Source organism: Ambystoma mexicanum, chromosome 1p (assembly GCF_040938575.1).
Source record: "Ambystoma mexicanum isolate Mex_15411 chromosome 1p, UKY_AmexF1_1, whole genome shotgun sequence".
Lineage (NCBI taxonomy): Eukaryota > Metazoa > Chordata > Amphibia > Caudata > Ambystomatidae > Ambystoma > Ambystoma mexicanum.
In genome coordinates, this window is record NC_090921.1 from 634,549,009 (window position 1) to 634,574,228 (window position 25,220).

Sequence of the window (25,220 nt, forward strand, 5' to 3'; positions counted from 1 at the left end):
ACCGGTGACACCCATTCGACACCTCCCGCTCTCTCAATCACACCCATCTGTAGTAGTTTTATTAGCTCATTCTTCACACCCTCTCTCAAAGAGAGAGGTACCCGCCTGAGTTTAGCAACGACAGGCACACTACCTCTTTTTAGAATAATTTAGTGTTGAAATCCCTTCATCTTTCCCAAACTTTTCTCAAACTCCATTATGGTCTGTCACATACTTGTTTGTTTTATTGCATGGCACAGACATTTGAAGCACCTGCTCGGGGTGATTGGGATCTAATCGAATGGCCAAGCTCTTCTGTTCTCTCCACCCCAGCAATGATTGCCCTTTCTTGGTGACATATACTTTTCCTCTACACCTCCTTCCTTTGAACTCGAATTCACACCATACAAATCCCAGTAACACAATCTTGTCCTGATTATACCCTCCGGGATTGATATCCGGTTCACTTAATAGAGCTACGACCCCGCACATCTCCTTCTCAAATACACTTCTGGACACTAACGTAATCTTTGAGTCAGAATCGGCCATCATGGAAACTTTCGTTCACATTCACAACCGCATACGGTCGCTCGCAGTCTCCATTTTCACCATCCAACACAACATTTACGGTATTAACATTGACATTCTGCATTGGAATTATCACTTCCTCCTCGGACGATCTTCAATCTTCTTCCTCATTGACCTACAAAACCTTCTTTTGGCCGGATTGACCAAATTGGTAGTTCTCACAGCAGTTGGCATAGTGACCCTTCCTTTTACACTTTGCACATGTCACTTTACAGCCAGGGCACACAACAGATGAAGCAAAATGCGTACTGCTCGCACATCGAAAACATAGTCTGTCTCTCTGCTCTGGTTCTTGGTTTCTCTTCTCTTCCCCGACACTTCTACTTGATTGCTTGGTTTTCCCCCATTCTTTTGCCTTTATCTGCAACATTTAGCACTTCACTCTTTACTTCCTTGAGATCGCTTGTTTCATTCTTCGACAATTTAGCGACACATGCTAATGAGTGTTCCACGCGTTTAGCAAGATCTACAACCTCATCAATATTGGGGTCGTCCCTTAGCCACAATTCTTAACGTATCTTATTGGATCTACAATGAGTCATAAACTGGTCACGGATGTGTTCATCAAATGACCCTTGAAACTTGCATGTCCAAGCTAAATGTCGCAAAGCTGTCACAACCGATTCACTTTGTGCTTGCACCCTCATGCGGAAATTTATTGTTCCAATACCGTGCTGGTCTTGGGATTGAAATGTTTGTCCAGCTTAAGTAGAGCCATATCACATTAATTGACAGCGTCATCCCCACCACTGCCATCTCCCGTTGGCTGAGGAAGCGTTTCATAAATTCTTTGACCTTTGTATCCCAAGAAATGAAGCAACAAAGCCAACTTCCTCTCACCGGAGTACGATGTTCCCCCAGCTGCCTTCATGTAATGCAAAAATCCTTTACGCCATTGAGCCCACCGTATTTTTGCTGGACCTGGCACAGGCATGAATATCGGGGGACCTGCTTGCTATTCCAGGTAAACCTGCCATGCTCCTGGTTTTGGAATACTCTGTAAACTTGCACCTTGTTCAATTTACTCCGGAATGTGGATAAGCACTCTCCTCGTGGCAGTTTACTTGACTTTTGTCGCCTTTGCGCTTAGCACTGTTCAAAACACTCATATATTTCCAGACTGATGCTTTCTCCGTGCACTGCCTCTTCCTTGACATTTTCTCTCTCCTTTCTTGTTCTGTGCGTATATCAGGCTGATAACACAGAACTTTTGGCGATGTGCTGCTGGCCCTGTTTTCCAACGTCTCTTCTCCCCTTTTTTAATGTGTTCCCTTGTGCTCCGTCAATATCTCACAAGAATTTGCTACAGTTTACACATCCTTGTAATATAGCCCGGTGGAACATCGGCTCTACACTTCTCACTGCGCATTCATTATAGAATGGATTTCGGCCTTCTCGCTGCGCTTCTATTACCGTGGATACGGTAATCCTCACCCTTTGCGCGCTGCTCCCTCCCTCTTCCGGGACACAGCGTCGGCCTGCGCCGCAGGGGACGATCAAACGGCAGGCGTCCAAACAACAAAGCGGGCTTTCCGCTTACTCTCACGGCGTAACCCTGCTGCGCGTGTTATGGCTGGCAGCCTCGAGGAAAGTAACGCGGCGAGCGTTTCCTAAAGCCGTGGTGTGGGGAGCAGCGCAGCTACACTTACTTGGCTGACAGTCGGTGCTGCTGAACGGGGTGGCCACTATGGCGGAGCGGCCAGTCTCACGGGCACAAAGGGAAGGGAACACTTCGGTTGCGGGCCGCCGCTACCACGCCAGGGGAAAGCGGAGCGGCACTCGCCTTTGGATAACTCTGCTGGGGGTCTTCAGATCTCTTGTCCAGATCCCATCCTCGTCGCCAATGTTATGAAGGCACTTGTGGAGGCAGGTACGTCTTTGTGATATGGATTTATTAAGTAAACGGGTAAAAGACCCGCAGCACATCAGAAACATCCAATGTAAGCAAGGGACAACTCCAACTGAGCAACAGCTAGTGGCCCTATGACATCATCAGAACCTGGGAGCAGTGACAACTCCACGCTTGCATAGCTTCTAGCATTGCATACATGTCTCCCCCTCCATATTAATAACATAATAACTTCACAACAGGAATATAATCTCATGAGCGCAGGTTACTTGGCTCAGGCTAGGGCAATGGTATTCAAATGTAATTTAGTAAAAAAAATGTTGGCTCTGACATAATGGGGTTTCTGGCTAAGTATAGCCATGGCCGAGTTTCTGGTTTGGTATTTGTGGCGCTTTGCATGTAAAAACGGGTGCTTGCTGCCATTGGTTTGTTTGCCCTTTGTTATGAGCCAATGAGGAGATGGGTGTGGAGGAGTTGCCATGATTGTCCCCTTGTCCTGTAGATGGGTGGGCTTATGACTAACCTGCAACATAAGTTTCAAACTAAGAATGGATTTTCTTTTTCTTAACAGGATATGGACGAAGCAGATGAGGAGCCAGGTACTGTTAAAACCAATTCTTTCAGTGTTTGCATTAATACAGTTGCCATTTTATCCCGATTGTCCCTTCATAGGCCAATGTTTACTTGTAAACTGCATTTTTGTGATAATGGACAGTCAACATCAAACCATGCTCATGGAGATTGGAAACCCAATATCACCAAATCTTTGTTAATTTTTGGTGATATGAAGCTGCATATTTTAGTTATGACTGAGTTCACATAAGTAATAGTAGGCACACATCTGTCTTTAAAGATCACCCATTGTAAAGTTTCAGCGTGGTAGCATCCAGTGTAGTCCTGAAGCAGTGTAGGGACTAAGAAGGCGCTGGATTCCAGAAGATATCAGAACTTTATGAGAATGCCGTCTGATAGCTGCTTCTGTTGTGGATTGAACAAACAACTCCTCATCGATGGAAGATGTTCTGGTTCTATCTAATTGGACTATTGCCTGGTAGAAAGAATTTGCCAATTGGGAAGCTGAGCTATCGTTGCATTGGTAAAGCAAGTAAATCATCTTCGGCTTTTTGAAGCTCTTTGGAAGAAGCTATTTGAGCATCCACCTCAGGAAGAACTTCAAGATTCCGTCAGGAGTTAATGGTGGGAGTGATAGGGAATATCCTTGGGCTTAGTTTGCTTTCAGTACAATAGTTTGTTGGAATGCAATGAATGTTGTATGCTAGGGATTTCCAATCTCTGTGCAGCTTTAAATTCTTTAGTTAGTGTGGCAGCCTTGCCACTTCCACATTTGTGTGTTCTGTATTTCCCTGGTAATTAAACCTTGTGCCATTCTATTCCTGTTAAATCCGTAGAAAATGAGAAAAAGGCCGACAATTTGGGGGAAACTTGTATATCTGAACCACTTAAGGAGGAGTCTTCAGAACTGGAAACTGTTGCAAAGGATGCAGGTGGCACGAAGACCATCAAAAAGAGCACAGAGAAGACCGCGAACCGCACTTTAGACTTGGACAAAAAGGCAACACAAACTGCTGAAACGAAGGAAGATTCTTTAGATGTAGAAAGCAGGGAGGCAAGTGAAAAGAACACTGAAGATAAAGACACTGATACAATAGCTATAGAAAATGAAGCGGATCAGAGTAGTCTCAAAGCAACCACTGATGAAACTGCAAAAGCACCGGCTATGGATGAAGGTGAAAGCAAAGATGGAGAAGAGCGAACTGGAGAGGAACCCAAAGAAGAATCTGCTTCTAAGGACCCCTCCGCCAAAGAGGGTGATGATCAGAAAAAGAGGTTGGTCGTTTAATCAGTTCTAGACCCAACGCTATCGGTCTTTAAATGATGCGAATGAGATTTTTACTTCGATTGGCCACCCTCATTGATACTAACATTGACGTTAGTATTTTAGCTTGTATTTAACAGTTCAATATTAACTTGCCACAGTTGCACTTTCAACAATATTGGAATTAATTGTACTTTTGGAAAATATGAAATAGTTAAATTAAAATTAACTGTGGATGAAATGCTTATTTTTATCATTTCTGTTTACTAACACGCCTCCTTTTTGTCCTTAGCTCCTCTGAGGCAGCAACCAGTACGCCAACGAAAGATGAAAAAGGCAAGTTTTATTGCATTCTCACATTAGTGATTGAGATCTGAAACTGTCCTTATTGAGTTATGCAGTATTATGGTCTGAAAGAGCATCTAGCCAGGCATTCCCACTCCACCACATGTATAGCACAGTTGCCAGTGATACATCGAGGCATGTTAATCAGCATTTTGAAGATTATGGATTAACTGCAATTGGTCCGTCAGGTTTACACCTGTCGCTACTTTTTGCGTCTGAGATTCATTTCCTTTCATCACCTTCTACTAGTGTGCTTTTGTAGTATAGTGATGGACTACACGCCCCTCCCATGAAATACCTGTATTGGCCTTGTGAACACATTTCTTGCCATCCTTAAATTGTGAAGCAGCACGAGTCAGTGGTATCCAAACTTTTTAGTCCTACGCCCCATTGAGTAAAAATATTGTGGCTGCCCCAGTTACTGCTTATCGTGTACTCTTAAAAAGCCTGCAACCCCCTGTGAGGCCAGACCTGCAGTCTGAAGACTATACACTATATACAAGATGAACACATACCTAGTGGTTCACTCTAAAATACTGTGTGGTAAAAATGTCAAATATGTAAGCTACTAGCCAGGCATAAGCAGTTATCCTCGTTCTCTGGAGCACACCATTTCTTACTTGCCACAATCTCATCACTATCTAGTGGCAAGTGCAAGGTTTGCCACCTGTGCATGGCAACACGTTATGTTGACATTTCAGTTAATCATGCCTGTGCCTGAAGGAAAGTAATTTTAGATTTTGATCCTGAGCTGGTCAGCAAATGCATAAGAACAAACCTGGTTCTAGGCCTAGTGAAGCTAGTCCGCCTTAAACCACTAAACATTAGGTGTACAATCTTTTTGGAATTGTCAAGTATGCCCATACTTGGACAATTGTATCACACCAAATGGATGTTACCAAGCCACATAAAAGAACCTCACATTATTGAACCAGTTGCAGCTTGCGTGGGAGTAGCCAAGTTGGTACTGTGTATCTTTAAAATCCGTAGGCTAACTGGAGCCTTCTGTTAAGGATTTTATCTAATCGGACAAAGATTGCACACTTTTAGACTGGTAACTGATAATTTGTTTGCATAGTTAACGGTAGTGTTGCTACAGTTGGAAATAAAATGCCTCTGCTTGCGGGTTGGATTTTTAGTTCAAATTTAAACTTTTCCCAACATGACATTTGCAAACTCTTATAAATTCGAAACGCAGTAATTGTTCCACCACTAAATGCGCTGATAGCTCACAGAAGTTAAGCATATAATTGGTTAGTGATTGTAAATGTCACAAATATTTTGCAGGTTAATATGCACAATCTTCTCAAAGACTCAAATCGATATCTTTGTTTTTATTGCCAACACGTGTTTCGACCTCACCAGGTATTTTTCAAGGCAAAGTTCTGTACCAAACAAGTGATATGATCGTGTAAATGTATAACAAACCATTTTAACAATTTGCATGGAAAATAATTCTAAAATACCCCAACATATGGGCAAGGGCATAGATTACAGTGATAAACATAAACCCGTAAAATAAATTATACATGACCAAGTCCCAATGTCAACAAATAAACAGGAACATGCCATCATGAAGAACAGTCCCAACGGCGTATAAAAGCGAAAAAAAAAACCTATGCATTGAGCTTTTAGTATCAAAAAACCAAAGACTAGAAAAATCGATGAGGCATACAGTCTATATATCATTAATGCAATATCTTCAATTGAAATCCATGCAAATGTGCCACCAACCGGAGCCCAGTGTCTCCAACCATAGTGTCTCACTACACCCGCTAGCCAAATACACTGAACAGGCAGAACGAAGGATGAATGGATGAAAGGTATTCATTTATACCCCTAAGTGTGATTGTTGAATGCCAATGCCCAATGATATACATGCACTATAAAAATGGAGTAGGTATGTCTATTACCAAGTATCCCTCCGATTTGTATCTGATCGAGGGCAATTTCAAATGGGATCGTCAATGGAGATTCTGGCGGCCTGCATTCCAATTAGGAACACTTTTACGACTTATTCAAATGCCAAGTTACCATATACGTTGATATTCTTGAACTCATAATTATCAAAGGACAATGTTACCTATGTTTGTATTGTTGATCTTGTGAATAATTAATACCAGTAAATAAAGTACCATGTACTGAAAATAAGGGAATAAATTGTGAGAATGAAAGTGTTTGTAGGACAAATTACTATTATGGCTCACGGTGATAATGCATCAACCTCATGTTACTGGAACAACATATGTACAAATATTTTGTGCATATTAACCTGCATAATATTTGTGACATTTACAATCACGAACCACTTATATGCTTAATTTCTGTGAGCTATCAGCGCATTTAGTGGTGGAACAATTACTGTGTTTTGTTCTAATGTGTAGTAGGTTTGGGGTGCCTACTTTTTCCACTAGTCTGCAGCAGCTCGAATTGATTGAAGTGGGTTTTCCAGTAGGACTAGCTCACGCTTCCACAGGCAGGCACACCTCAACAATACTGTATCTTATAAATTCATTATAGACATATTTTCGACATTACATTTAAGCTAACATTGTATTTAAACATGGAATCGAATGCATCTCCATCCGTTCAATTAGTTTAACATGTCCACACCGTGTGATAAAAAAATAAAATGCACAACTAAAAACTTCCTATATAAAGGTTACTTGTCCCTGTTAATAAGTGCATTGCATGTCTGCCACCACCAAGTTTAGGTGTGCACGAGTTATAAAGCTTAGTCACCCATCCATTTTCATTCCCAGATGAAGCACTTTTTTTCTATGGGTATAGATACTTTTTCATTCGTTTTCCATCTGCTACCATATCCTAATCAATGCGATGTTTAAAGCAGCGTTATTGGCAAGCGGGCAACGTTTCCAAAAAGGAACCTGTTTTGATGCTATCATAATCGTCAGATCTACCCTGACTGCCGCCTCCAGCATGGATGTTCTGTTGGGAGGGACAGCTGATGAGTCTTCAGATAGTCCAGAATAAGGCCCTGCGGATAGCATCTGGAGCTCCACTCCACAAGGATAGCTGACTTTCACAGGGAATCGAGATGCCAAGGATGGATCAGAACACAAACCCTCTGATCAGATAGACTCCACGCAACCCCTTTCGAATGCTTCCCACGGCCCATCACGGCTAAGATCCTGTGGAAACCAGCCCTACTGTTGATTCCATGCAGACCACGAAGAATCAAAACAAACCCACGACTGCATACTCAACCCGAGAAGCTGTAATAATGAGGCTTTAGCCCTTCCAATATTGGCTAATTGGTTAAAAGAAATCCATGTGCAAGAGACACTGGTGTCATCTTACTCGTTTACCAAGTGGGTCATGTAGAGATTATCGAATGCCTGTGTGTCCGTTAGTCTCGTGCATATGTGCCGATTTACATATTAGACTTGCGAATCGTGGGTCACAAATGCCGAGATTGGACTGCTGGTTAAACCTAATAAGCAGGACTAACTGCTAACAATGGAGAGGGGTACTTGGATTATATAATATTGATATAGCCCAAAAAGTACCTTTTTTATAAAGTTATATGGTGGTTTTTATTTCAGTCCCATAGCTTCTAATTTTCAAAATTCTTCAACTAGAAAATCCGGCTTTCACTCTGTGTCCATCCACTGTATGCCTATGCCCCATTCCCTGGCTAATTTTACCAGACCATGAATGTATGGTCCACAATATCATTGTCCGCGTAGGACATCCAAATTGATGTGCCCTTGTCCACTCTCTGGGGTCACGTTATTTACACCGTCAACCGTTGGCAAGGTACAGGTTAAAGAGGACCAGCACACGGTCCCTCCTTTGTGGATGACCTTCGTGCAAGTGCTCAATCGCACTTGAATACTTATGTAACTGGGCAAGGAGTTTAGAAGGCCTGTTGCAATGCTCTAGTTTGACCAGAATATCATTCTGCCCAGTGTCCAATGCCACCTTGAAGCCTACTTGCAAGATGTACAAGGGAGGATTTGTTTGCCCTAAGGCGACGGCTATAGGATTTGGCCCCTCCCCCCAGTAGCACATTTACCAGTCACGTCCAGGAGATTTTAGCTATCATTGTTACAGGTTGTGAATGCTGATATACATATTTGAACTGCTCGTTTTGTGCGCCCCCCCCTCCCCGCAGCACTCATGCAAAAAGCAATAGCTTGTCTGCAGTCCTTAAAAAAAAAAGCTATTGCCTTCTAGTGAGAGTAGTTTATTTAATGGTGGTACTTGGTCCTCTTGAAATGGCTTTAACGGAGCAAAATGCACTTGGATCAGAACGTGAGGATGCGGGGACATAACAGGGCTTGGCACAAGACTAGAGAGCCATCGTTAGGGTTTGAACTGGGCTCATCTGCTCTACACATTAGACCACCACTTAAAGTGGCCCGTTGTTATGGAATGCACATGTAACCCCTGTGAATTTCAAGTGATGTCCAGTTTTCACACTGTTCTGTGAGTTGCAGTGTAGATTTTTAAGCAGTTTGAACACACGTCTGGATAAAATGGGTCGTATAGCTTTGATTAAACTGGCCCTTTACCTGCCAAAAAGTAATTGCAAAAAAAGCAATTGACACCTGCAATGTCATTCCCAGGTGCATCTGCAGACCCCTGGGAGGGAAGAGGGGGCGGTGGTGATGGCTTGAACTAAAGATTCATTTGGGATGTTTGCTTTCAATATTCGGGTCTGAATTCACACCCCAGATAATGTTACACACTACTAGCCAGGTACACGTCTCTTGGTATGAATTGGGCCCAAAAAACACATTGCTTTACTGAAAGTGAATTGCTTACCAGTTGGTGTGGTCAATTTGAATGTCAGATTACCCATTGCTGTTTTCAATTAAATTGCGTAAAGCATAATTGCAGCTTTTCCTTTTTTTTTTTTTAACTGTGCTTGTTTAAGAGACTGCCGTCTTTGCTTTTTGCAGCATCTACTGTGGCACTTGTGGGTTTTTTTTTTCAATCTCATAGCCTGATTAGTGCCCTCAACGAGTAATCTTTTAGCACAATGCTGAATCTCATGATTGGTGAGTCGCTGTGGGCTGCCCCAAGTTACCACCGGGCAGCCCACAATGTTGAATCGCATTGTGAAATGTATTTTGTGCTTAAAGGAAGCTTGTGTGCTCTTTTAATTTGTCGTGTATGGGATTTGGGGCAGTATGCAATGACGCCCGTTTTCTAACTTTTGAAACCTCCCGTTTAGCTGTCGGCTCTGCATCTGGTAAAAACCTCTGGGTGAGTGGCCTTTCATCGACCACAAGAGCTACAGACTTGAAGAATCTTTTCAGCAAACATGGCAAGGTATTTTATTTTCAGCACTGCTTTACTGAAACGTATCGCCCCCGTAACCCCGTTTACTTAACTGATCTGGGAGGCTTTTTGGACACTTGCCAGACTACAAACATCGCTTGCTATTGCTTTGAAGTGGCTCCTTTTCAATAGGTTATGGCCTACTAACCTCCTATGGAGGTCTAGGGGGTATTTTGATTTAATCTACTCTTGCTAAACTGTCGCCAAGTAATTTAGGGCAATGCAGGCATATTCATGTCTTAAATGTCTTTAATGTCTTGCTATTTTTCAGGTGGTTGGTGCGAAAGTTGTCACGAATGCTCGTAGCCCTGGCGCCCGTTGTTATGGCTTTGTTACCATGTCTTCTTCAGAAGAAGCAACAAAATGCATTACCAACTTTCACAGGACAGAGTTGCATGGCCGCATGATTTTTGTAGAGAAAGTAAGTGAATGGTTATTGTATTGGTCACTTGTTGACTTATCCCGTCTTTTTTTTATATTCACTGCCGTTGGTGTATTATATGGCATTTATGATACACAAGTGTTTCAAGGCACGACGAGGCAAGTGAGGGGAACGAAGGGAGGACTGACAACTATCCTACTAGGCCAGGTATCATTCAGATCGAGCAAGTGCGTGGGAAGGGGGCAGGGAAAGTGCAGTACATGGCAAGATAATAAGTAGCTGCCAGCATGTGGCAAGTGCATGAGTAAGTGTGGACATCGGGTGTCATTGCTAGGAGGGGGGCTGTAGGGATACAGAGGCAGTCCCCAAGTGCGGGGGTTGCCAGGTATGTAGTGCAGGTGTGAGACGCTGGTGGGGGAGGACCTAGTCCCAAGATCAGAGGGTGTCCAGATAACCAGTACAGTAGGTCAGCAGAGGAGGGGAGGAGAAAAAGCAGAAGGAGGAAGGTTTTGAGGAGTTTCCGGAACCGGAGATGGTTCTCAAGTTTAAGAGAGGCTGTTAAGAGGGAGGCACCAGCCGAGGAAAGAGATCCTGAGGGAGTGGGAGGCGGATGAGCAAAGAGCTCGGAGAGAGTTGAAGGTATTGAGGCCCCAGAAGCCCTTGTGGGTGATGCAGAGGGTTTTGAACTTAATCCTTGCAGCCACAGGGAGCCAGTGCAGAGATTTCAGTCCTAGAGAGAAAATCCCTGGGCTTGAGAGCAAGGACAAGTCTTGCAGTCCTGTTCTGGATAAGCTGCAGAGTTCAGAGAGTAGAAGCAGGCAGATTTAGAAAGGCTGTTGCAATAGTCCAGCCTAGAGCGAACCAGAGCTCTGGAAACAGTGAGCTTCTGGTGTAGGAGAGGAAAGAATACCTCTAAGGAGGTGCAGCTGGTAGTGTAACTTCGAGATGTCAGATGTGAGGAGAGAAGTTTAAGATGACCCCAAGGTTATTCGCCTTGCAGGTGGGAGCAGGAAGAGGGCCAAGAGGCCGGTCAGAGCTTCAGGGAAGGGGAGCTGGTGTGCTGATGAGGATAATCTGTCTTACTGGCATTAAGGCAGAGGTCACTGGTGGCACATAGAGTAGCCTGATGATGAGCTGGGTGTCGTCAGCATAGCACTGAAAGTTTGGGCATTGCGGCGATGCAGTGGTAGAAAACTGTTCCTTAAAGACCATTGAATATCACGTTTTTAATTTATATACTATGTTTAACATGTCACGACCTCCCATTTTCTTAGCATCTTGATTTTCTGTAGACCATGTTCAAAGCTGGTAATTCACTAATTATTACGTTGTTTGCAACAATGTTTTTACCATGGTTAACTGTAAAAAAAAACAGTTGCAAAACCTTGCGACTTTTCACTGGGGCTTAGTGTGTCACGTTAGTCTGTATTGTATAGATTAACTTTCTTGGTGGGACACAGTGCTGTAGATTGCCATGAATCTAAATCGGGCTAGTTGTGTTCTTAATGGGTGTTGTACTAAAGTGGGCCTCTTTTTTGCTACAGGGGAATGAGGTCGGATGTGGGCACCCTCTGAAATGTGCTTTACTAAGCTTGCTTTTTTTGGGGATGTCTAAATGCAGTTTTCTTGCTTATTTTTAGGCAAAAAACGAACCTGCTGGGAAAAAACCAGAAAAGGGTGACAAAGAAAGTGGTGACCAGTCTGCAGAAAAGTCAGAAAAGTAAGTTAAGCTGCTTAATCGATTTGCATGTTTTTGCCCTCTCAAATTGGCCAGTAGCCTGTCATTGTGAATAGTGCTTGGTTTACGATTATTGCAGCGGGATATTTTTTTTTCGCGACTATGCAGTAAACATTTCAAGTTGCAATCTGCTAGCATGAATGAAATCACCACCTGTTCGCCATACACAATTTCTCACGCTCCAAGAGTAAAGTGTGGCAATATAATGGCTAGTCTAAATTTGAATGCCGGCAACAGATGACTAATGTTGGGTTCCTTAATTGCTTGAACTATTATGGGCACTGAACGATTGCAAAAGAGCGCTGGGGAGGGAGCATGTGCAGTTCCCAAGCCCGTTGAAGCTAAAATTGTAATGTTGATACATGGAAGAGGGCAAGAGCGCAAACGGGCTAGTCGCCAGGTATACTGGGAAGAATTGTAGGAGTTAGTTGGTATGACTGCATACATATTTTCCAGATAAAGGAGAATGTACATGCGTTTTGTAGAAGTTTACTACCATAATCGTCTCATTGGAAAGTTGGGTACCGGCTGTATGAAAGTGTGTAGGGAGAGCAGGAGTAGGTAAAAACATCTCCCTAAATTTCTCAGTTGGAGTGTAGGGTTGGATCATATGCATGACGATTCAGCACAGTTGTCTAATGAGATGTAGATTAGAATGCCTATAACCAGAGGCACAGTTGGAGATGCATTTGAAGATTTGGGTTACAGGGTTGTGTTTCAGGGTTGATGTGTTTTTGGTTTATGGCCAAGACACTGCTCAATTATGTGACTGTCCTGGACAGTAAAGCGTTTACTGATAATATGAAAACTCAAAGCATCTGAAAAGGCCAAATGTATCTAAAGCAGCATGCGGATACTTGGATACCCGTACTTCCTGGCACCAGTCCAATATAGGAACAGCACATGTGTTATGTGGGGGTTTCAGGACCATTTGTGTGGTGCCAACTGTAATGGCATGCTCGTCTTGCAACCTAGCTTGAAGTGTTTGTTCATACTTTGTCCGTGCCGCCTCCCTGGGTTGTGGCAGTAGCCAAACTACTTCTTGATGCCGCCTCATAGGCCCAGCTGGGTTTTGCAGTGTCACTTGGATATGTTTGTCAGGATATATTTGTCCTCAAGGTACACGGACTTGTGCTGGTGAACAAGACACACTATTTTGGCGCAACCCAGAATTGCAATTCTGAGGTAGCCGCTTTATTTTTTTCTTGCCATTTTCCCTTTCTCGTAGTTTTCTTGACGTGCTTTGACGGTTCATGTCCGTAACTTGCAATCAATTTAGGCACGCAGTTGGGTAAACCTGTGGGAACTATTTAAGGTGGGTGTACTGCAATAGTGGCAACCTGTTGAGGTTTATGCATATTTCTAATCGGCACCGTTAATTATTTAAGTTTCTTGCAGGTTATTTGGGGGCGTTTTTTATACTATAAGTGCAGCCTCATTTAAACCGTAGTTTTTAATTTGGTTTTGAATGTAGTACACACTTGCTTTGAAGTCCTCGGCACATTTATTTCATTTTCCAAACCGCTTTTGCGCTTTGTTTGCTGTGGAGGTTAGCAGAAGTCAATAAACTACGCATTCATTTTCATGTGCGACTACCTTTACTGTAGTACTAGAACTTCTGTGTTGGTGGTGTACGTTTTCAAAACCCATTTATGAGCTATTGCGGGTGTAAAAGGATGGGCAAATTCGATCCAATGACCACACCCCCAAGGGAATAAACTCAAAGGAACGAGCTTGTACATTGGAATAATGGCGACTGGAGTCAGTGACTTAACTGCATTCAATTGTTAACCAGTTTTACCCAGAAGTACTATATAGTTTTGTATGTAGACAAAGTGAAATTAAAAATCTGCCCACATGTGTAGTAAAAATCGGTGATCTGATGGAAGTGTTGTGGCTTGGAGATGGTGGCATGGCAGTAGATAGTTTACCGAGTGAATTTTTCCATCTCCTGTAGTATGTGAAACCGCAAAACCACTATTACGCGAAAAAAAAGTCTGGTGGCTTGATAATGGGTTACGCTCCACTATTTCTACCCGTGTTTTTAAGAATTATCATTGGGAGTGCTAGCGTTGTTTTCATAACGCGACTTGTGTAGATTCTCATGCTTTTAAGCTTGCTAGATCCGCGCGTTAGGCTCTCCATTGTATCTATCTGGTAAGGAAGTCAATTTGGTATAACCGGGTGCCAATTCTCCCTCCAAATGCACACATTTCATAAGTAAATAGTCAAGTCCAACTATAACTTTCTTGATATTTATCGTTAGGACTTGCGCTAGTGATGGCCTAGCCATAACACTTTGCCAAACTACATTTAAGCAAAATGACAACTAAATGTCGCTTACTTCAAGGTCCTCTTCTGCTGGTAAAAAGGATGACAAAAAAGAGGACTCAAAGAAATCTGATGAAAAAAAGGATAAAGATGGCCAAAAAGCTTCTGATCACTCGCGAACTAGCAAATCGGGTGAGTTATTAATTTGGAATGTCTTTAAACCATGTTTTCTAAAACTGTCTATTTTGGGTTTTAATGCTGCTTTTTGCTACTTGGAATCTATAATACCGTGCCAATTCATGCAAGTGTAACTTGGCTGTGTCGACCTTTGCAGTATGGGGAACTGACCCAGTGTTGTGAACTGACATCCACTGTTAACCAACAAGGAAAGGGTAAACGGGAAAATGGAAGCTTAACTTTTCACTGGGAAAGGGCGAGTTACAGAACAAAACAGACCTGGGTTACAAAGGGAAATATATATGGTTGAGTGATGGGATACGTCTATAGTAATATGGGTTTAGACCAAAATAGGTTGAGGGGCTGTATTGAACAAGTCTGGGCAGTGACACACTATCTCCCCACCCTAAGCCAGCGGATTATAGTGTTTCCATTATATAGTATACGCTGACCATTCTTTGCTATGGTGGACCAATAACGTGGCGCTTTACGGTGTAGTGGTCTGGATGTGGCGATTGATTACCCGAGAAACTCCTGTGCCATTCCTGCTTAAGTACCTCAAAATGCGGTGCAGCCTGCAAACCGTGATCGAAGGCCACCCTCGTGACAAACTTGTCCTTTGTGGTGCAGAAGAGCTGCAATTTAACGGGAATACTTCCTGTCCATAAGCTGGCGATTTGCAGAGGTCCCAATGCTCAACTTGGGATGGCGTTTGCAGCAAAGTAGAGCAATGTCTGGCTAGTCCACGGGATGGTTCTGGACTGCTTTCATCAGCTGGATGATCGTCTGAGACGGTCTCTGGACTGTGAGGCCCTGATCTAGGGTCTTCAGGGGATGTGCAGAGATGGCTTCGCTGGGCAAGTGAAGAAAAGGCTGCTGGTAATCTTCCCTCAACTTCTGGGTCGTCAGCTGGCTGCTCTTTGTTGCTCCAACAAGGATTTATGGCTGCGTGAACTCCCCTTTTTATCCTGGATCAATGCTGGCATTGCCCCAGCCCACCAATGGCAAGGATGTGCAACATTCAATGTCGGGGGCGGTTCAATCCTATGCTGCTTCTGGCCTTTTCCCAGCAACCAACAATGGCACAAATGTGGTCCCCATACAGACCGCCACTTCGCCTTTGAAAGTTTGAGCTTTCCCTGGGAAAGGGATTACCATATATGGCATTTTCCACTGCGTTGCCGGAAGGTCCAACTACAAGCTGGCCAAATGACTGGTGAAAATCGGTATAGTAGTGGTAAGCTGTGAAATCAACATGTGCACAAACAGTAGTATCTGTTGCCGCTAGGCCACCCTGGACACTTGCGCGATCTAAATGAAACCTGGCCTCGCAGGATCGTTCTGTCCTCCCTTTGGTCCCCTCCCCTGTCGCACCTTGAAACACTTGTGTATAGGCTCGTTATAAATGCCATATATCATAAGTAGTCGTGGTGTGTTCACGACAAATAAACAGCTATGGGCCGTGTTACAAATTTGGCAGTGCAGGTGGAAATTCTGTTACCGGTTCCTTCTTGGTAAATGAATTATTTCCCAAAGTTGTGGATTTACAGCTAAATTGCAATTGTTTCTTGTCTGATAGCCATGGCCTCCCTGAAGGGATTAGTTTAGCATGGTAATAGAGTACCACGTCTTCACGTGGTCGGGAAAGGTTCAACATGATTGAAGTCAGCCATGGTATGGATTATTATATGCAAAGGACTCGGTACCCGGGATCATGCATTAGCTGGTCAAGTGGCACAGCGAGTAGAGCGCTCGCTTTGACATCCGTGCAGAGCCTGCTAACCCAGGTTCGAATCCCGGCGGGGCCAAACTCAGCCTTTCATCCTTCCGAGGTCGATAAATGAGCACCACACACCGTGGGTAATAATAAGCAGCGCTCAGATACCTGAGGGTTCGTAGCGCTATATAAATGCGAAATTATTATTTCTCCAGCATTGGATCTTTCATGGATTCACATGCTTAGAACATTCCCCGTCGTCAGGCTGGGAATCCCCGGTACATTATATAGACCCTTTCCCGTAGGAAATTTTTTTTCGACGCTTATGCGTCCTATCCACCTCGTTTTGTATCATGCGTGCCCGTACCGTCAGGATGTCATGATATAAATACAGGCCCCGCCCCCGCGCTCCCTCAGATTTCAACCGTCTTTCAAAGTAGTGGGATCCTCGTGATTACTACTAGTGGAAACTAGGTTGTTTTTTCTGTTTCGCTTCGGCGACGTTCAAATTCTGGAGAATTATGTCTGGAAAAGCGTTATTTCGCCCTTGTGCGACATGTGGCCTCAAAGTTTATGAAGGAGATGGCCACATGGATTGTATCTACTGTCTCCACCCGCACCACACGGCGGATACATGTGAGATATGCCAGGGTTTCTCCCAAAAAACCCTTAAGGACCGTAAAAGAAGGCTGGTCGACTGGCTTAATGACGGAGCGGGTGCCTACCCGGCTTCGGAAGTTGGCTCCACGGCCTCCAGGAGCAAGTCGGAACCTCCATCGAGAAGGTACGGCCAGCGGAAATCCGCGCTGAGGACAAGCATAAGGGGAAGCATGCTGGGTCTTCCTCATCACATAAAAAGCCCTCCTCCTCCTCATCATCTAAGACGGAGAGGCAAGCGCTGTCAAAATCCTCCTCAGGGGACCGTCCCAGGTCTTCCATGAGTCGAGATGGTTCAGCCGGGAAGTCGGCATCGAAATCGGCGACGAAGTCTAAGGGCTCGACGACGACGACTTGCTCGGCGACATCGGTGTCATTGACGATGCCTATTACCGTCCAGGCAGCAGCGGTTGGGATTCCTTCGTCGACGGAGACTCAGTCTATGGCTTGGCTGCCAGAGGTCTATGACCCGATCCCCCCCTGAAGTCTTACTGCAGCCAGACACGGCCTGCTCGGCGGAAGGAGAAGGTGACACGGTTCTGCAGCCATCGGATTTAGGCTTACAGCCTTCCACGTCGGCGACGACGACGAGTGCGAGTGGGCGTATGGTACCTATATCATCAACGTTACTGACCCCCCAGACAGTTCTGTCTCCGGATGTGCTTAATACTCTTCAGAAGCTCCTGCAACGGCTGGATACACAGATCCCTCAACCTGGGACGTCATCGTCACTTTTTTCTGTACCTTCCATCGACGAGCAAACTTGTACGGCTCGCTCGACGACTAAAAACCCATCAGCTCCCCAGGCGGTAAAAGATCGTCCTCGAGCGCAGGAGGAGGGTGAGTTGTCGGAGTCCGATTCTATACTGGGTGACTCTGGGTCAGACATCTCCCTGTCACCGTCGAGGGACCCAACATGGAGTTCGGATGTAGAGGTAGAGTCTGAGGAGCCAGACACAGCCATCTCCCCCGGATGATGTGGGAGCCTTCCATGCAATGATGGGAAAAGCTTGTTCCGAGTTCGGCTTGATTCCTGAGGAGCAGAAGAAAGACTGTTTCCTTTTTGACCATATGGGTCAAAGGAGGAAATCGGTATTTTCCATCCCAATTCTGGACCACGTGTGGCAAGAAGGTCTCAAGACGATGCGCCATCTGTTCTCGGAGCCAGCTATAAAGGGACGGATTGAGAAAGTTTAAAGCTCCGGAGTCCACTCCAAAATGTTTAACATCACAGCCTCTGTCTGACTCGGTGGTGTCGGCGGCAGCGACTAGGAAGGCCAGGGTACAGCAAAAATGTTCAACGCCACCAGAAAGCGAGGCTAGGAGGCAAGACACCTTTGGAAAAAAGGTGCTCTCGGTCGGTGCGACGACAGTAAGAGCAGCCAATTCCTTAGCGATCGTGTCACGATATGATGTGGCACAAACTAGCCCCTATCCTAGAACATCTGCCAGACGAACACCGGAAAGCAGCTATGTTACTGGTGCGGGATGGCGAAGAGGCCTCGAACCACGCAATTAATATTGCAGTTGACCTAGCAGAGTCTGGCTTCAAACAAATCAACCATGGAGTAGTACTTCGTCGACAAGCGTGGCTCAAATGTACTACTTTCCGTCCTGAAGTCCAGTACAAAGTCCTTGACATGCCATGTGAAGGGGAACACCTGTTTGGCGAAAAGGTGGATGAAGCGTTGAAGGGGATGAAAGAAGACACGGATACTGCTAGGTCCCTTGGCGCCCTCAAAACGGGTAGAAACTTTCGCTCTTTTCGCCCCTTTAGGGGTGCTTCTGGAAACTCCCGCTTTGGAGCCTCGAGGGACCGTGGATTTAACAGGCCCTCGTACTCTTCGCAAGGGTTCAGACGAGCGTCCCAGTCGGCACGTAGAAGCAGAGACTATCAAGCCTCCAGGCGGCGAGGCTCGGGTCCATCGTCGACGAAGAACAAGCAAACCAGCAACCAATGACGGCCTTCGGAACGTCCTGGGGGGACGAGTCTCATCACTTCGACCAATGGAAATGCATCACCACAGATCGATGGGTTCTAGACACGATTCGCATGGGTCATGCGCTACAATTCAAAGACAAGCCTCCGCGTCTTCCGCCTGTATTCTCGACACAGCCCCACCTCCGAATCTTACGACAAGAGGCGGCTCTCATGTTGCGAAAAGGGGCGGTAGAGAGTTCCTGTGGCACAGGAAGGACAAGGAGTTTATTCCCGGTTCTTCGTTGTCAAGAAGCCAAACGGCAAATGGAGGCCCATTCTCGACCTGAGGGTACTCAACAAATGGCTAAAGAGCCTAAAATTCAAAATGCTAAAGCTCCAAGAGGTTATCAGGTCGGTGCAACCCATGGATTATCTATCGTCACTAGACCTTCAAGACGCTTATTTTCACATCCCAATACGCCCACGACACAGGAGATATTTAAGGTTCGTCGTCGGGAGAAAGCATTTTCAGTTCAAGGTCCTCCCGTTCGGACTCAAGTCCTCCCCCAGGACGTTCACCAAGTGCTTGGACCCTATAGCGGCCCATTTAAGGAAGGATGGTCACCATGTCTATCCATATCTAGACGACTGGCTGGTCAGAGGTTCGTCCAGGGAACAAACATGAGACAGTCTAAGGGCCACAATGTCCCTCTTACAGGAACTGGGCTTCGCAATAAACTTCAAGTCCTCCGTAGAGCCTTCGAGGACCTTGGTATTTCTAGGAGCGGAGTTTCATACACACACAAGCCTGGTGAGACCATCCAGTGAAAGAATTCAGAAACTTCAAAGCAAGGCGTCGGAATGGAGAGGCGGTACCAAGGTTTCAGTGCGCAAATACATGTCCCTGCTAGGGACCATGTCGTCCTGCATTCCGTTGATAAACAACTGCCGTCTGTTTATGAGGCCTTGCCAGGAATTTCTAGCGGACCGTTGGGCGCAGAGCCGAGGTCGCTGGTCCGACAGACTGGTCGTCGACGAACAACTTGTAAAAGCACGTTGCTGGTGGAGAGTGTCTACTCATCTAACGAAAGGAATGCCTCTACTGGAACCGGAGTTCCAAAAGACGGTGGTGACGGATGCATCGCTGAGCGGATGGGGAGCTCATCTGGATACGTTACAGGTACAAGGCCAGTGGTCGTTGCAGGAGTCCTCCCTGCATATCAACCTGCTAGAACTGAGAGCAGTGCGATGGGCTCTGAAATCTTTTCTTCCTCAACTGAGGGACTCGGTGGTGCGTGTCATGACGGACAACACCACTACGATGTTCTACTTGAGGAAACAAGGAGGGACACGTTCCAGGTCCCTATCGACGGAGGCACAGAAAATCTGGCATTGGGCCCTGCAACACAACATGCAAATCTTAGCGTTCCACCTGCCAGGCGTGAGAAATGTGGAAGCCGATGCCCTCAGCAGAGAAATGAACGAAGTTCACGAATGGGTGCTGAACGACCAACAACTACAACAAGTATTCAAGAAATGGGGACATCCTTCCATAGACTTGTTCGCGACGAAGAACAGGAAATGCCATCAGTACGCAAGCAGATGGCCTCAGCAGGGCTCACTGGGGGATGCGTTCTCCTTCCCATGGACGAACAAATTCCTGTACGCATTCCCTCCATTTCCCCTTGTCCGGAGGACGTTGCAATGGATCCTCAGGTACCCATGTCGGGTAATTCTGGTGGCCCCGTACTGGGCCAGACAGGTGTGGTTTTCAGACCTGCTACACTTAGCGGCGGCAGAACCGATGAGATTCCAGAAGACCCCCGACCTTCTGTCTCGACGGGAGGGTGTAGTTTGGCATCACGACCCGGACAGCCTCAAGTTGATGGCCTGGCTCCTGACTTCGCCGAATTCGGTCAGCTAACGATTCCGGAGGACTGTCGGCGTATCCTGCAAGCGGCAAGAGCACCTTCCACAAACGCCTCATACGCGTACAAATGGAGAAGTTTCTGTCAGTGGTGTGAGGATCAACCAGGTTTGGCCCCGCAATCGATTAAGCCGGAACAGCTCCTTCCATACTTGCTGTTCTTAGCTCAAAAGGGCCTATCGGTATCGTCAATAAAAGTACACCTGGCCGCCATTTCCAGGTTAACTCGTCGACGGCATTCGGCACCATTGTTCAGCGACCGCCTGATTAAGCACTTCCTTAAAGGCCTCTTTCGGAGTTTCCCTCCAGAGAAGAAATTTCTGCCGGAGTGGAGCCTCAATCTGGTCTTACCGTCTCTTATGAAGCCTCCTTTTGAGCCAATGTCATCGTCTCTAAAGTTTTTGTCGTGGAAATTGGCCTTCCTGGTGGCCATCACTTCAGCCCGACGTATTTCAGAAGTTCAGGCTCTAATGGTAGACCCACCATACTTACGATTTTTCAAGAACAAGGTAGTCCTAGCCACTAACCCACAGTTCATACCAAAAGCTCCTTCGGTGTTCCATAAACACTCCTCTATTGTGTTGCCTACGTTTTTTCCGGAGCCATGCTCGGGAGCGGAGCGCACGTTACACACATTGGATGTAAAAAGGGCTCTTAAGTTTTATCTTCATCGTACGCAACCGTTCAGAGAAACGAGACAGCTGTTCGTGGCCTATGGGTTGGGTGCTAGAGGAAAAGCCATTTCAAAGCGATGGGTGTCATCTACCATTTCGTACTGCCATTCCAGGGCAGGGAAACCTCTTCTACGACGGCCAAGAGCTCATTCAACTAGAGCAGCGGCATCGTCGACGGCACTGTGGGCCGGAGTCCCTCTGGGGGACATCTGCATGGCGGCTACCTGGGCGGCTACACACACCTTTACCCGCCATTACTGCCTGTCGCAGCAACATGCCGAAGATACCCGGATGGGACAGGCGGTGCTCCGACACCTATTCCAATAAGGTAAGCCCCGGCTGAGGGGTTGAATCCTGTGGAATTTATGACTGTATGTGGTTCGTTTTCCTATGTTAACGATTACTAATGTATACATGATCATAGGGAACGGGCTTTGCGAAGAAAGTATATGGGTTTGCATGCACGCCTCCTCTTTGGGGGTGGTACTGCTATGTAATCTATTCTAAGCATGTGAATCCATGAAAGATCCAATGCTGGAGAAGGGAATAGTTTCTTACCTGTAACTCCATTTCTCCAGCATTGGTATCTTTCATGGATTCACATGCGCCCACCTGCCTCCCCTGAACATGCAAACCGGTTCCCCCACTACTTTGGGGGCCGAAATCTGAGGGAGCGCGGGGGGCGGGGCCTGTATTTATATCATGACGTCCTGACGGTACGGGCACGCATGATACAAAACGAGGTGGATAGGACGCATAAGCGTCGGAAAAATTTTCCTACGGGAAAGGGTCTATATAATGTACCGGGGATTCCCAGCCTGACGCCGGGGAATGTTCTAAGCATGTGAATCCATGAAAGATACCAATGCTGGAGAAATGGAGTTACAGGTAAACTATTCCCTTCTAAATCAAGGTTAGTTATTTATACCGCGCACTATCACCACCGGAGTGGTCCTCTGGCGGCTCTGAAAGAGGGGGGGGGGGTGAGTTAGTGGGAATAAGCTGGAAAAGTGCAAGATAGCAGTGATGTGCTGATGGCTGGGCTTGGGGTGTTTTACGGTCGGTAGTCATGAGCTGTTGAGCGAGTCTGTGGTTTGTTTTGTTGCAGTGAAGTTTGTGCGGATTGCTGCTTTTTATACTTGTGGTTGTTTGGTGATGCGGTTTGCCAACTAGTTTTACTTGTCCTAATTTTGTACTGAAAGTAGATAGGCCTTGCTGACTAGGGCAAAAGGGAATTGGAAAGGAAACTGCAAGGATGCAGATGTTTGTGCCTGCTAGTATGCGGTTGTGCTTAGTTTTCAAAGCATGCATGTTTCTATTCAAATCTAATTTGCTTGTAGGTATGCCACAAAAGACCACAGATAATGTAAATGTGCATCTTGACACTTGTTGCAAGTCACTGGCTCTTCCCCATGTCACTGAGCAAGAGATGCGTACGCCGCACTGGTCCTCTTGCCATTTAATTTGTTTCTACAAATGTGGACTCTGGGTTGAAAAGTTAAGCTAAATTGATGCCACGCTTGATGCCACGCTGTTGGAATGCAATGTTTTTGGAAGACATATAAACTTCCACAATATGGTCAGTTGGTATTTAGTAATTGGAACCGGAAAATCGAGCCCATTTGTTCATCATTTAAATGCAGCTTATTTTGTGCCACAGTTAACTTTCCTGTTTGGTTTTATTTAGGGAGTCGAGGAGGAGAAAGGACTGTAGTTATGGATAAATCCAAAGGAGAACCTGTTATTAGTTTGAAAACCAGTTCTAAAGAGAGGGTAAGTATTCTGCGAATACCGGTTTTTGGTCCTGCAATTTGCATTTGCTGAATTGCCTCTGGTAGGTGCTCCCATCTGTTTCTGCATAAAGAAAATGCCTTGTTCCAATACCTCTAATCTTAAATTAACCAAGAAAATAATTTGACGTGCCCCAGTTTTTGCTACTTTTCATTTCATGTTTATTACTGGTATGTGCTATACCATCTTGCTGCAGAATGGCATCATGAAGAGCATATATGCGTGCAAGGCAATAATTGGCCTTGGACGGCACTTCCACCCCTAGAGCCAGTTTCTGAATATTAACCTGGTGGTAACTTATCACTTAAATGGGGCAAACACAATAAATGGACTTCCACTGTTATGGTCAGGCAAGTACCACACAGGTGCAAAATAAGAACCAGAGCAGGCCCTTCAAAATATTGAGGCTGTCATTTGTGGACAGTCTGCCATCACCCCCTACACAGTAACGGGGTGGACAAAACTGTCCTAAAACCCAGGTCACACTGCACAAGAGCTGGGCTTCCACAAACGTGTATGCCCTTCTGTGGCAATTTAATTCCGAAATGGGAAGATTGCTAAGAAATGGTTTGTACCACAAACATCCGTTTTGAGTCTCTGGTCCCTGGGAAAGTGCAAAAGCGCGTCATGCGTCATGAAAGACACCAGAATATTCCGCAAAAGTAGCTGGGGTGTCCCGATGGCTCTCTACTGTGCCTTGGTCTTTTCTGTAAACCTGAATGTGAAACCTGATACTTTCTTGGCCATGTAGCCACACGGATGGGGCCAGATGACGCAAAGCAAAATAAGCTTGAATGAAGTGAAAGGACTTCACCCCAAAATGCAAAAGGAAGATATGCTGCCTTCTCGAATGGATGAAAATGACAGTCATGATTGTTAATTTAGCTTGTTAAGCAGTAGTTTAGTAGCTGAAAAGGAAGTGTCTCATGGTAGCCATTGTTTTACTATTCCACGTTGCCTAGCAACTACTGGCTGGTCTCTAGATTGCAGAGTAGTCTAGTCTCTTGCCCTGCATGAGCTGGTGCAGTGTACCAGTATCCTCCATCCAACTCATGGCTGTCATTTCCTGCCTGCTCAGTCAGCTCTTAAAGATCAGATGGTTTAGGGAGTTAAACTTTATAAAAGAGGAAAAAAAAATGCAGTTATTTTATCCATTAGAAATGTTTTCCAATTTTACAAATTGAATTGTTCCTATTTTTAAACAGACGAAGAGCCAAGAAAAGAAAGCTGGCAGCAAAGAGAAGAAAAATATTTTGTCATTTGATAAAATTAAAGAACAGCGTGAGCGTGAACGCCACCGGCAGAGAGAACGAGAGATTCGTGAACAAGAAAGGAGGCGGTAAGTATTGCACCGCCAGATTTCTGTAGAGTTTTGCAGTCCCTCACTCGCCACCAAAACTTTCCTTAAGTTTGACAAGCCCACCTTCAAGGAATTTGCCTTGCTAGCTTATTGAGGTCCCATTTGCCCTCGTATTATTGGAGTAGGTGGCTAACAAAGGCTATTTGTGGCGGGAGTACATTGTTTATTGCAAAATGCTAGTCTCCAAATGTGATGTGCTGGCATTCCTGTGGGAATGAGGCTGTTAAGAGAAGGGAGGGTCGGCAACGGCCGTTGTGCTTGAGCCATTAATTTGTGTAAAATAAAGATTTAGGCCCATGGCTGTAAAAAAATAAGCTTTAAGCAGCAAGTAAGGTGTGACTGATATGGTTCTACATTTTCCATCCCTTTATCAGAGAACGGGAGCGTAGAGATCGAGAACGTCTAAGAATTCTTCGTGAAAGAGATGAGCGAGAAGAGCGGGATAGACTTCACAGAGAGCGTGAAAGACTTGAATTTGAAAGAACCCGTCTGGAAAGGGAGAGAATGGAGAGGGAGCGACTAGAGCTGGAAAGGAAACGAATAGAGCAAGAGCGACGCCGTGAACAACTCCGTATCCAACGGGAGAGGGACGAGCTCCGCCGGCAGGAAGAGCAACTCCGGTACGAGCAAGAACGTAGACCGTCAGTGAGGCGACCATATGAACTTGATGGAAGGTAAATCTTTGTTGCTTTTCATG

The 25,220-nt window shown here is 45.4% G+C and overlaps 1 protein-coding gene across 4 annotated transcripts in view; it reads left to right on the forward strand.

Annotated features, from left to right (window-relative positions):
- Nucleotides 1-25,220, forward strand: part of SAFB (scaffold attachment factor B) — a 73,923-nt gene that overhangs the window by 12,070 nt on the left and 36,633 nt on the right. For all 4 annotated transcript variants that reach the window (XM_069649657.1, XM_069649659.1, XM_069649658.1 and 1 more), the window contains 10 exons: nucleotides 2,988-3,015; nucleotides 3,826-4,264; nucleotides 4,546-4,589; nucleotides 9,802-9,899; nucleotides 10,180-10,329; nucleotides 11,931-12,010; nucleotides 14,379-14,491; nucleotides 23,060-23,145; nucleotides 24,369-24,502; nucleotides 24,898-25,197. In XM_069649657.1, coding sequence (XP_069505758.1) covers nucleotides 2,988-3,015; nucleotides 3,826-4,264; nucleotides 4,546-4,589; nucleotides 9,802-9,899; nucleotides 10,180-10,329; nucleotides 11,931-12,010; nucleotides 14,379-14,491; nucleotides 23,060-23,145; nucleotides 24,369-24,502; nucleotides 24,898-25,197 — 1,472 coding nt within the window. The remainder of the gene's footprint in view (nucleotides 1-2,987; nucleotides 3,016-3,825; nucleotides 4,265-4,545; nucleotides 4,590-9,801; nucleotides 9,900-10,179; nucleotides 10,330-11,930; nucleotides 12,011-14,378; nucleotides 14,492-23,059; nucleotides 23,146-24,368; nucleotides 24,503-24,897; nucleotides 25,198-25,220) is intronic.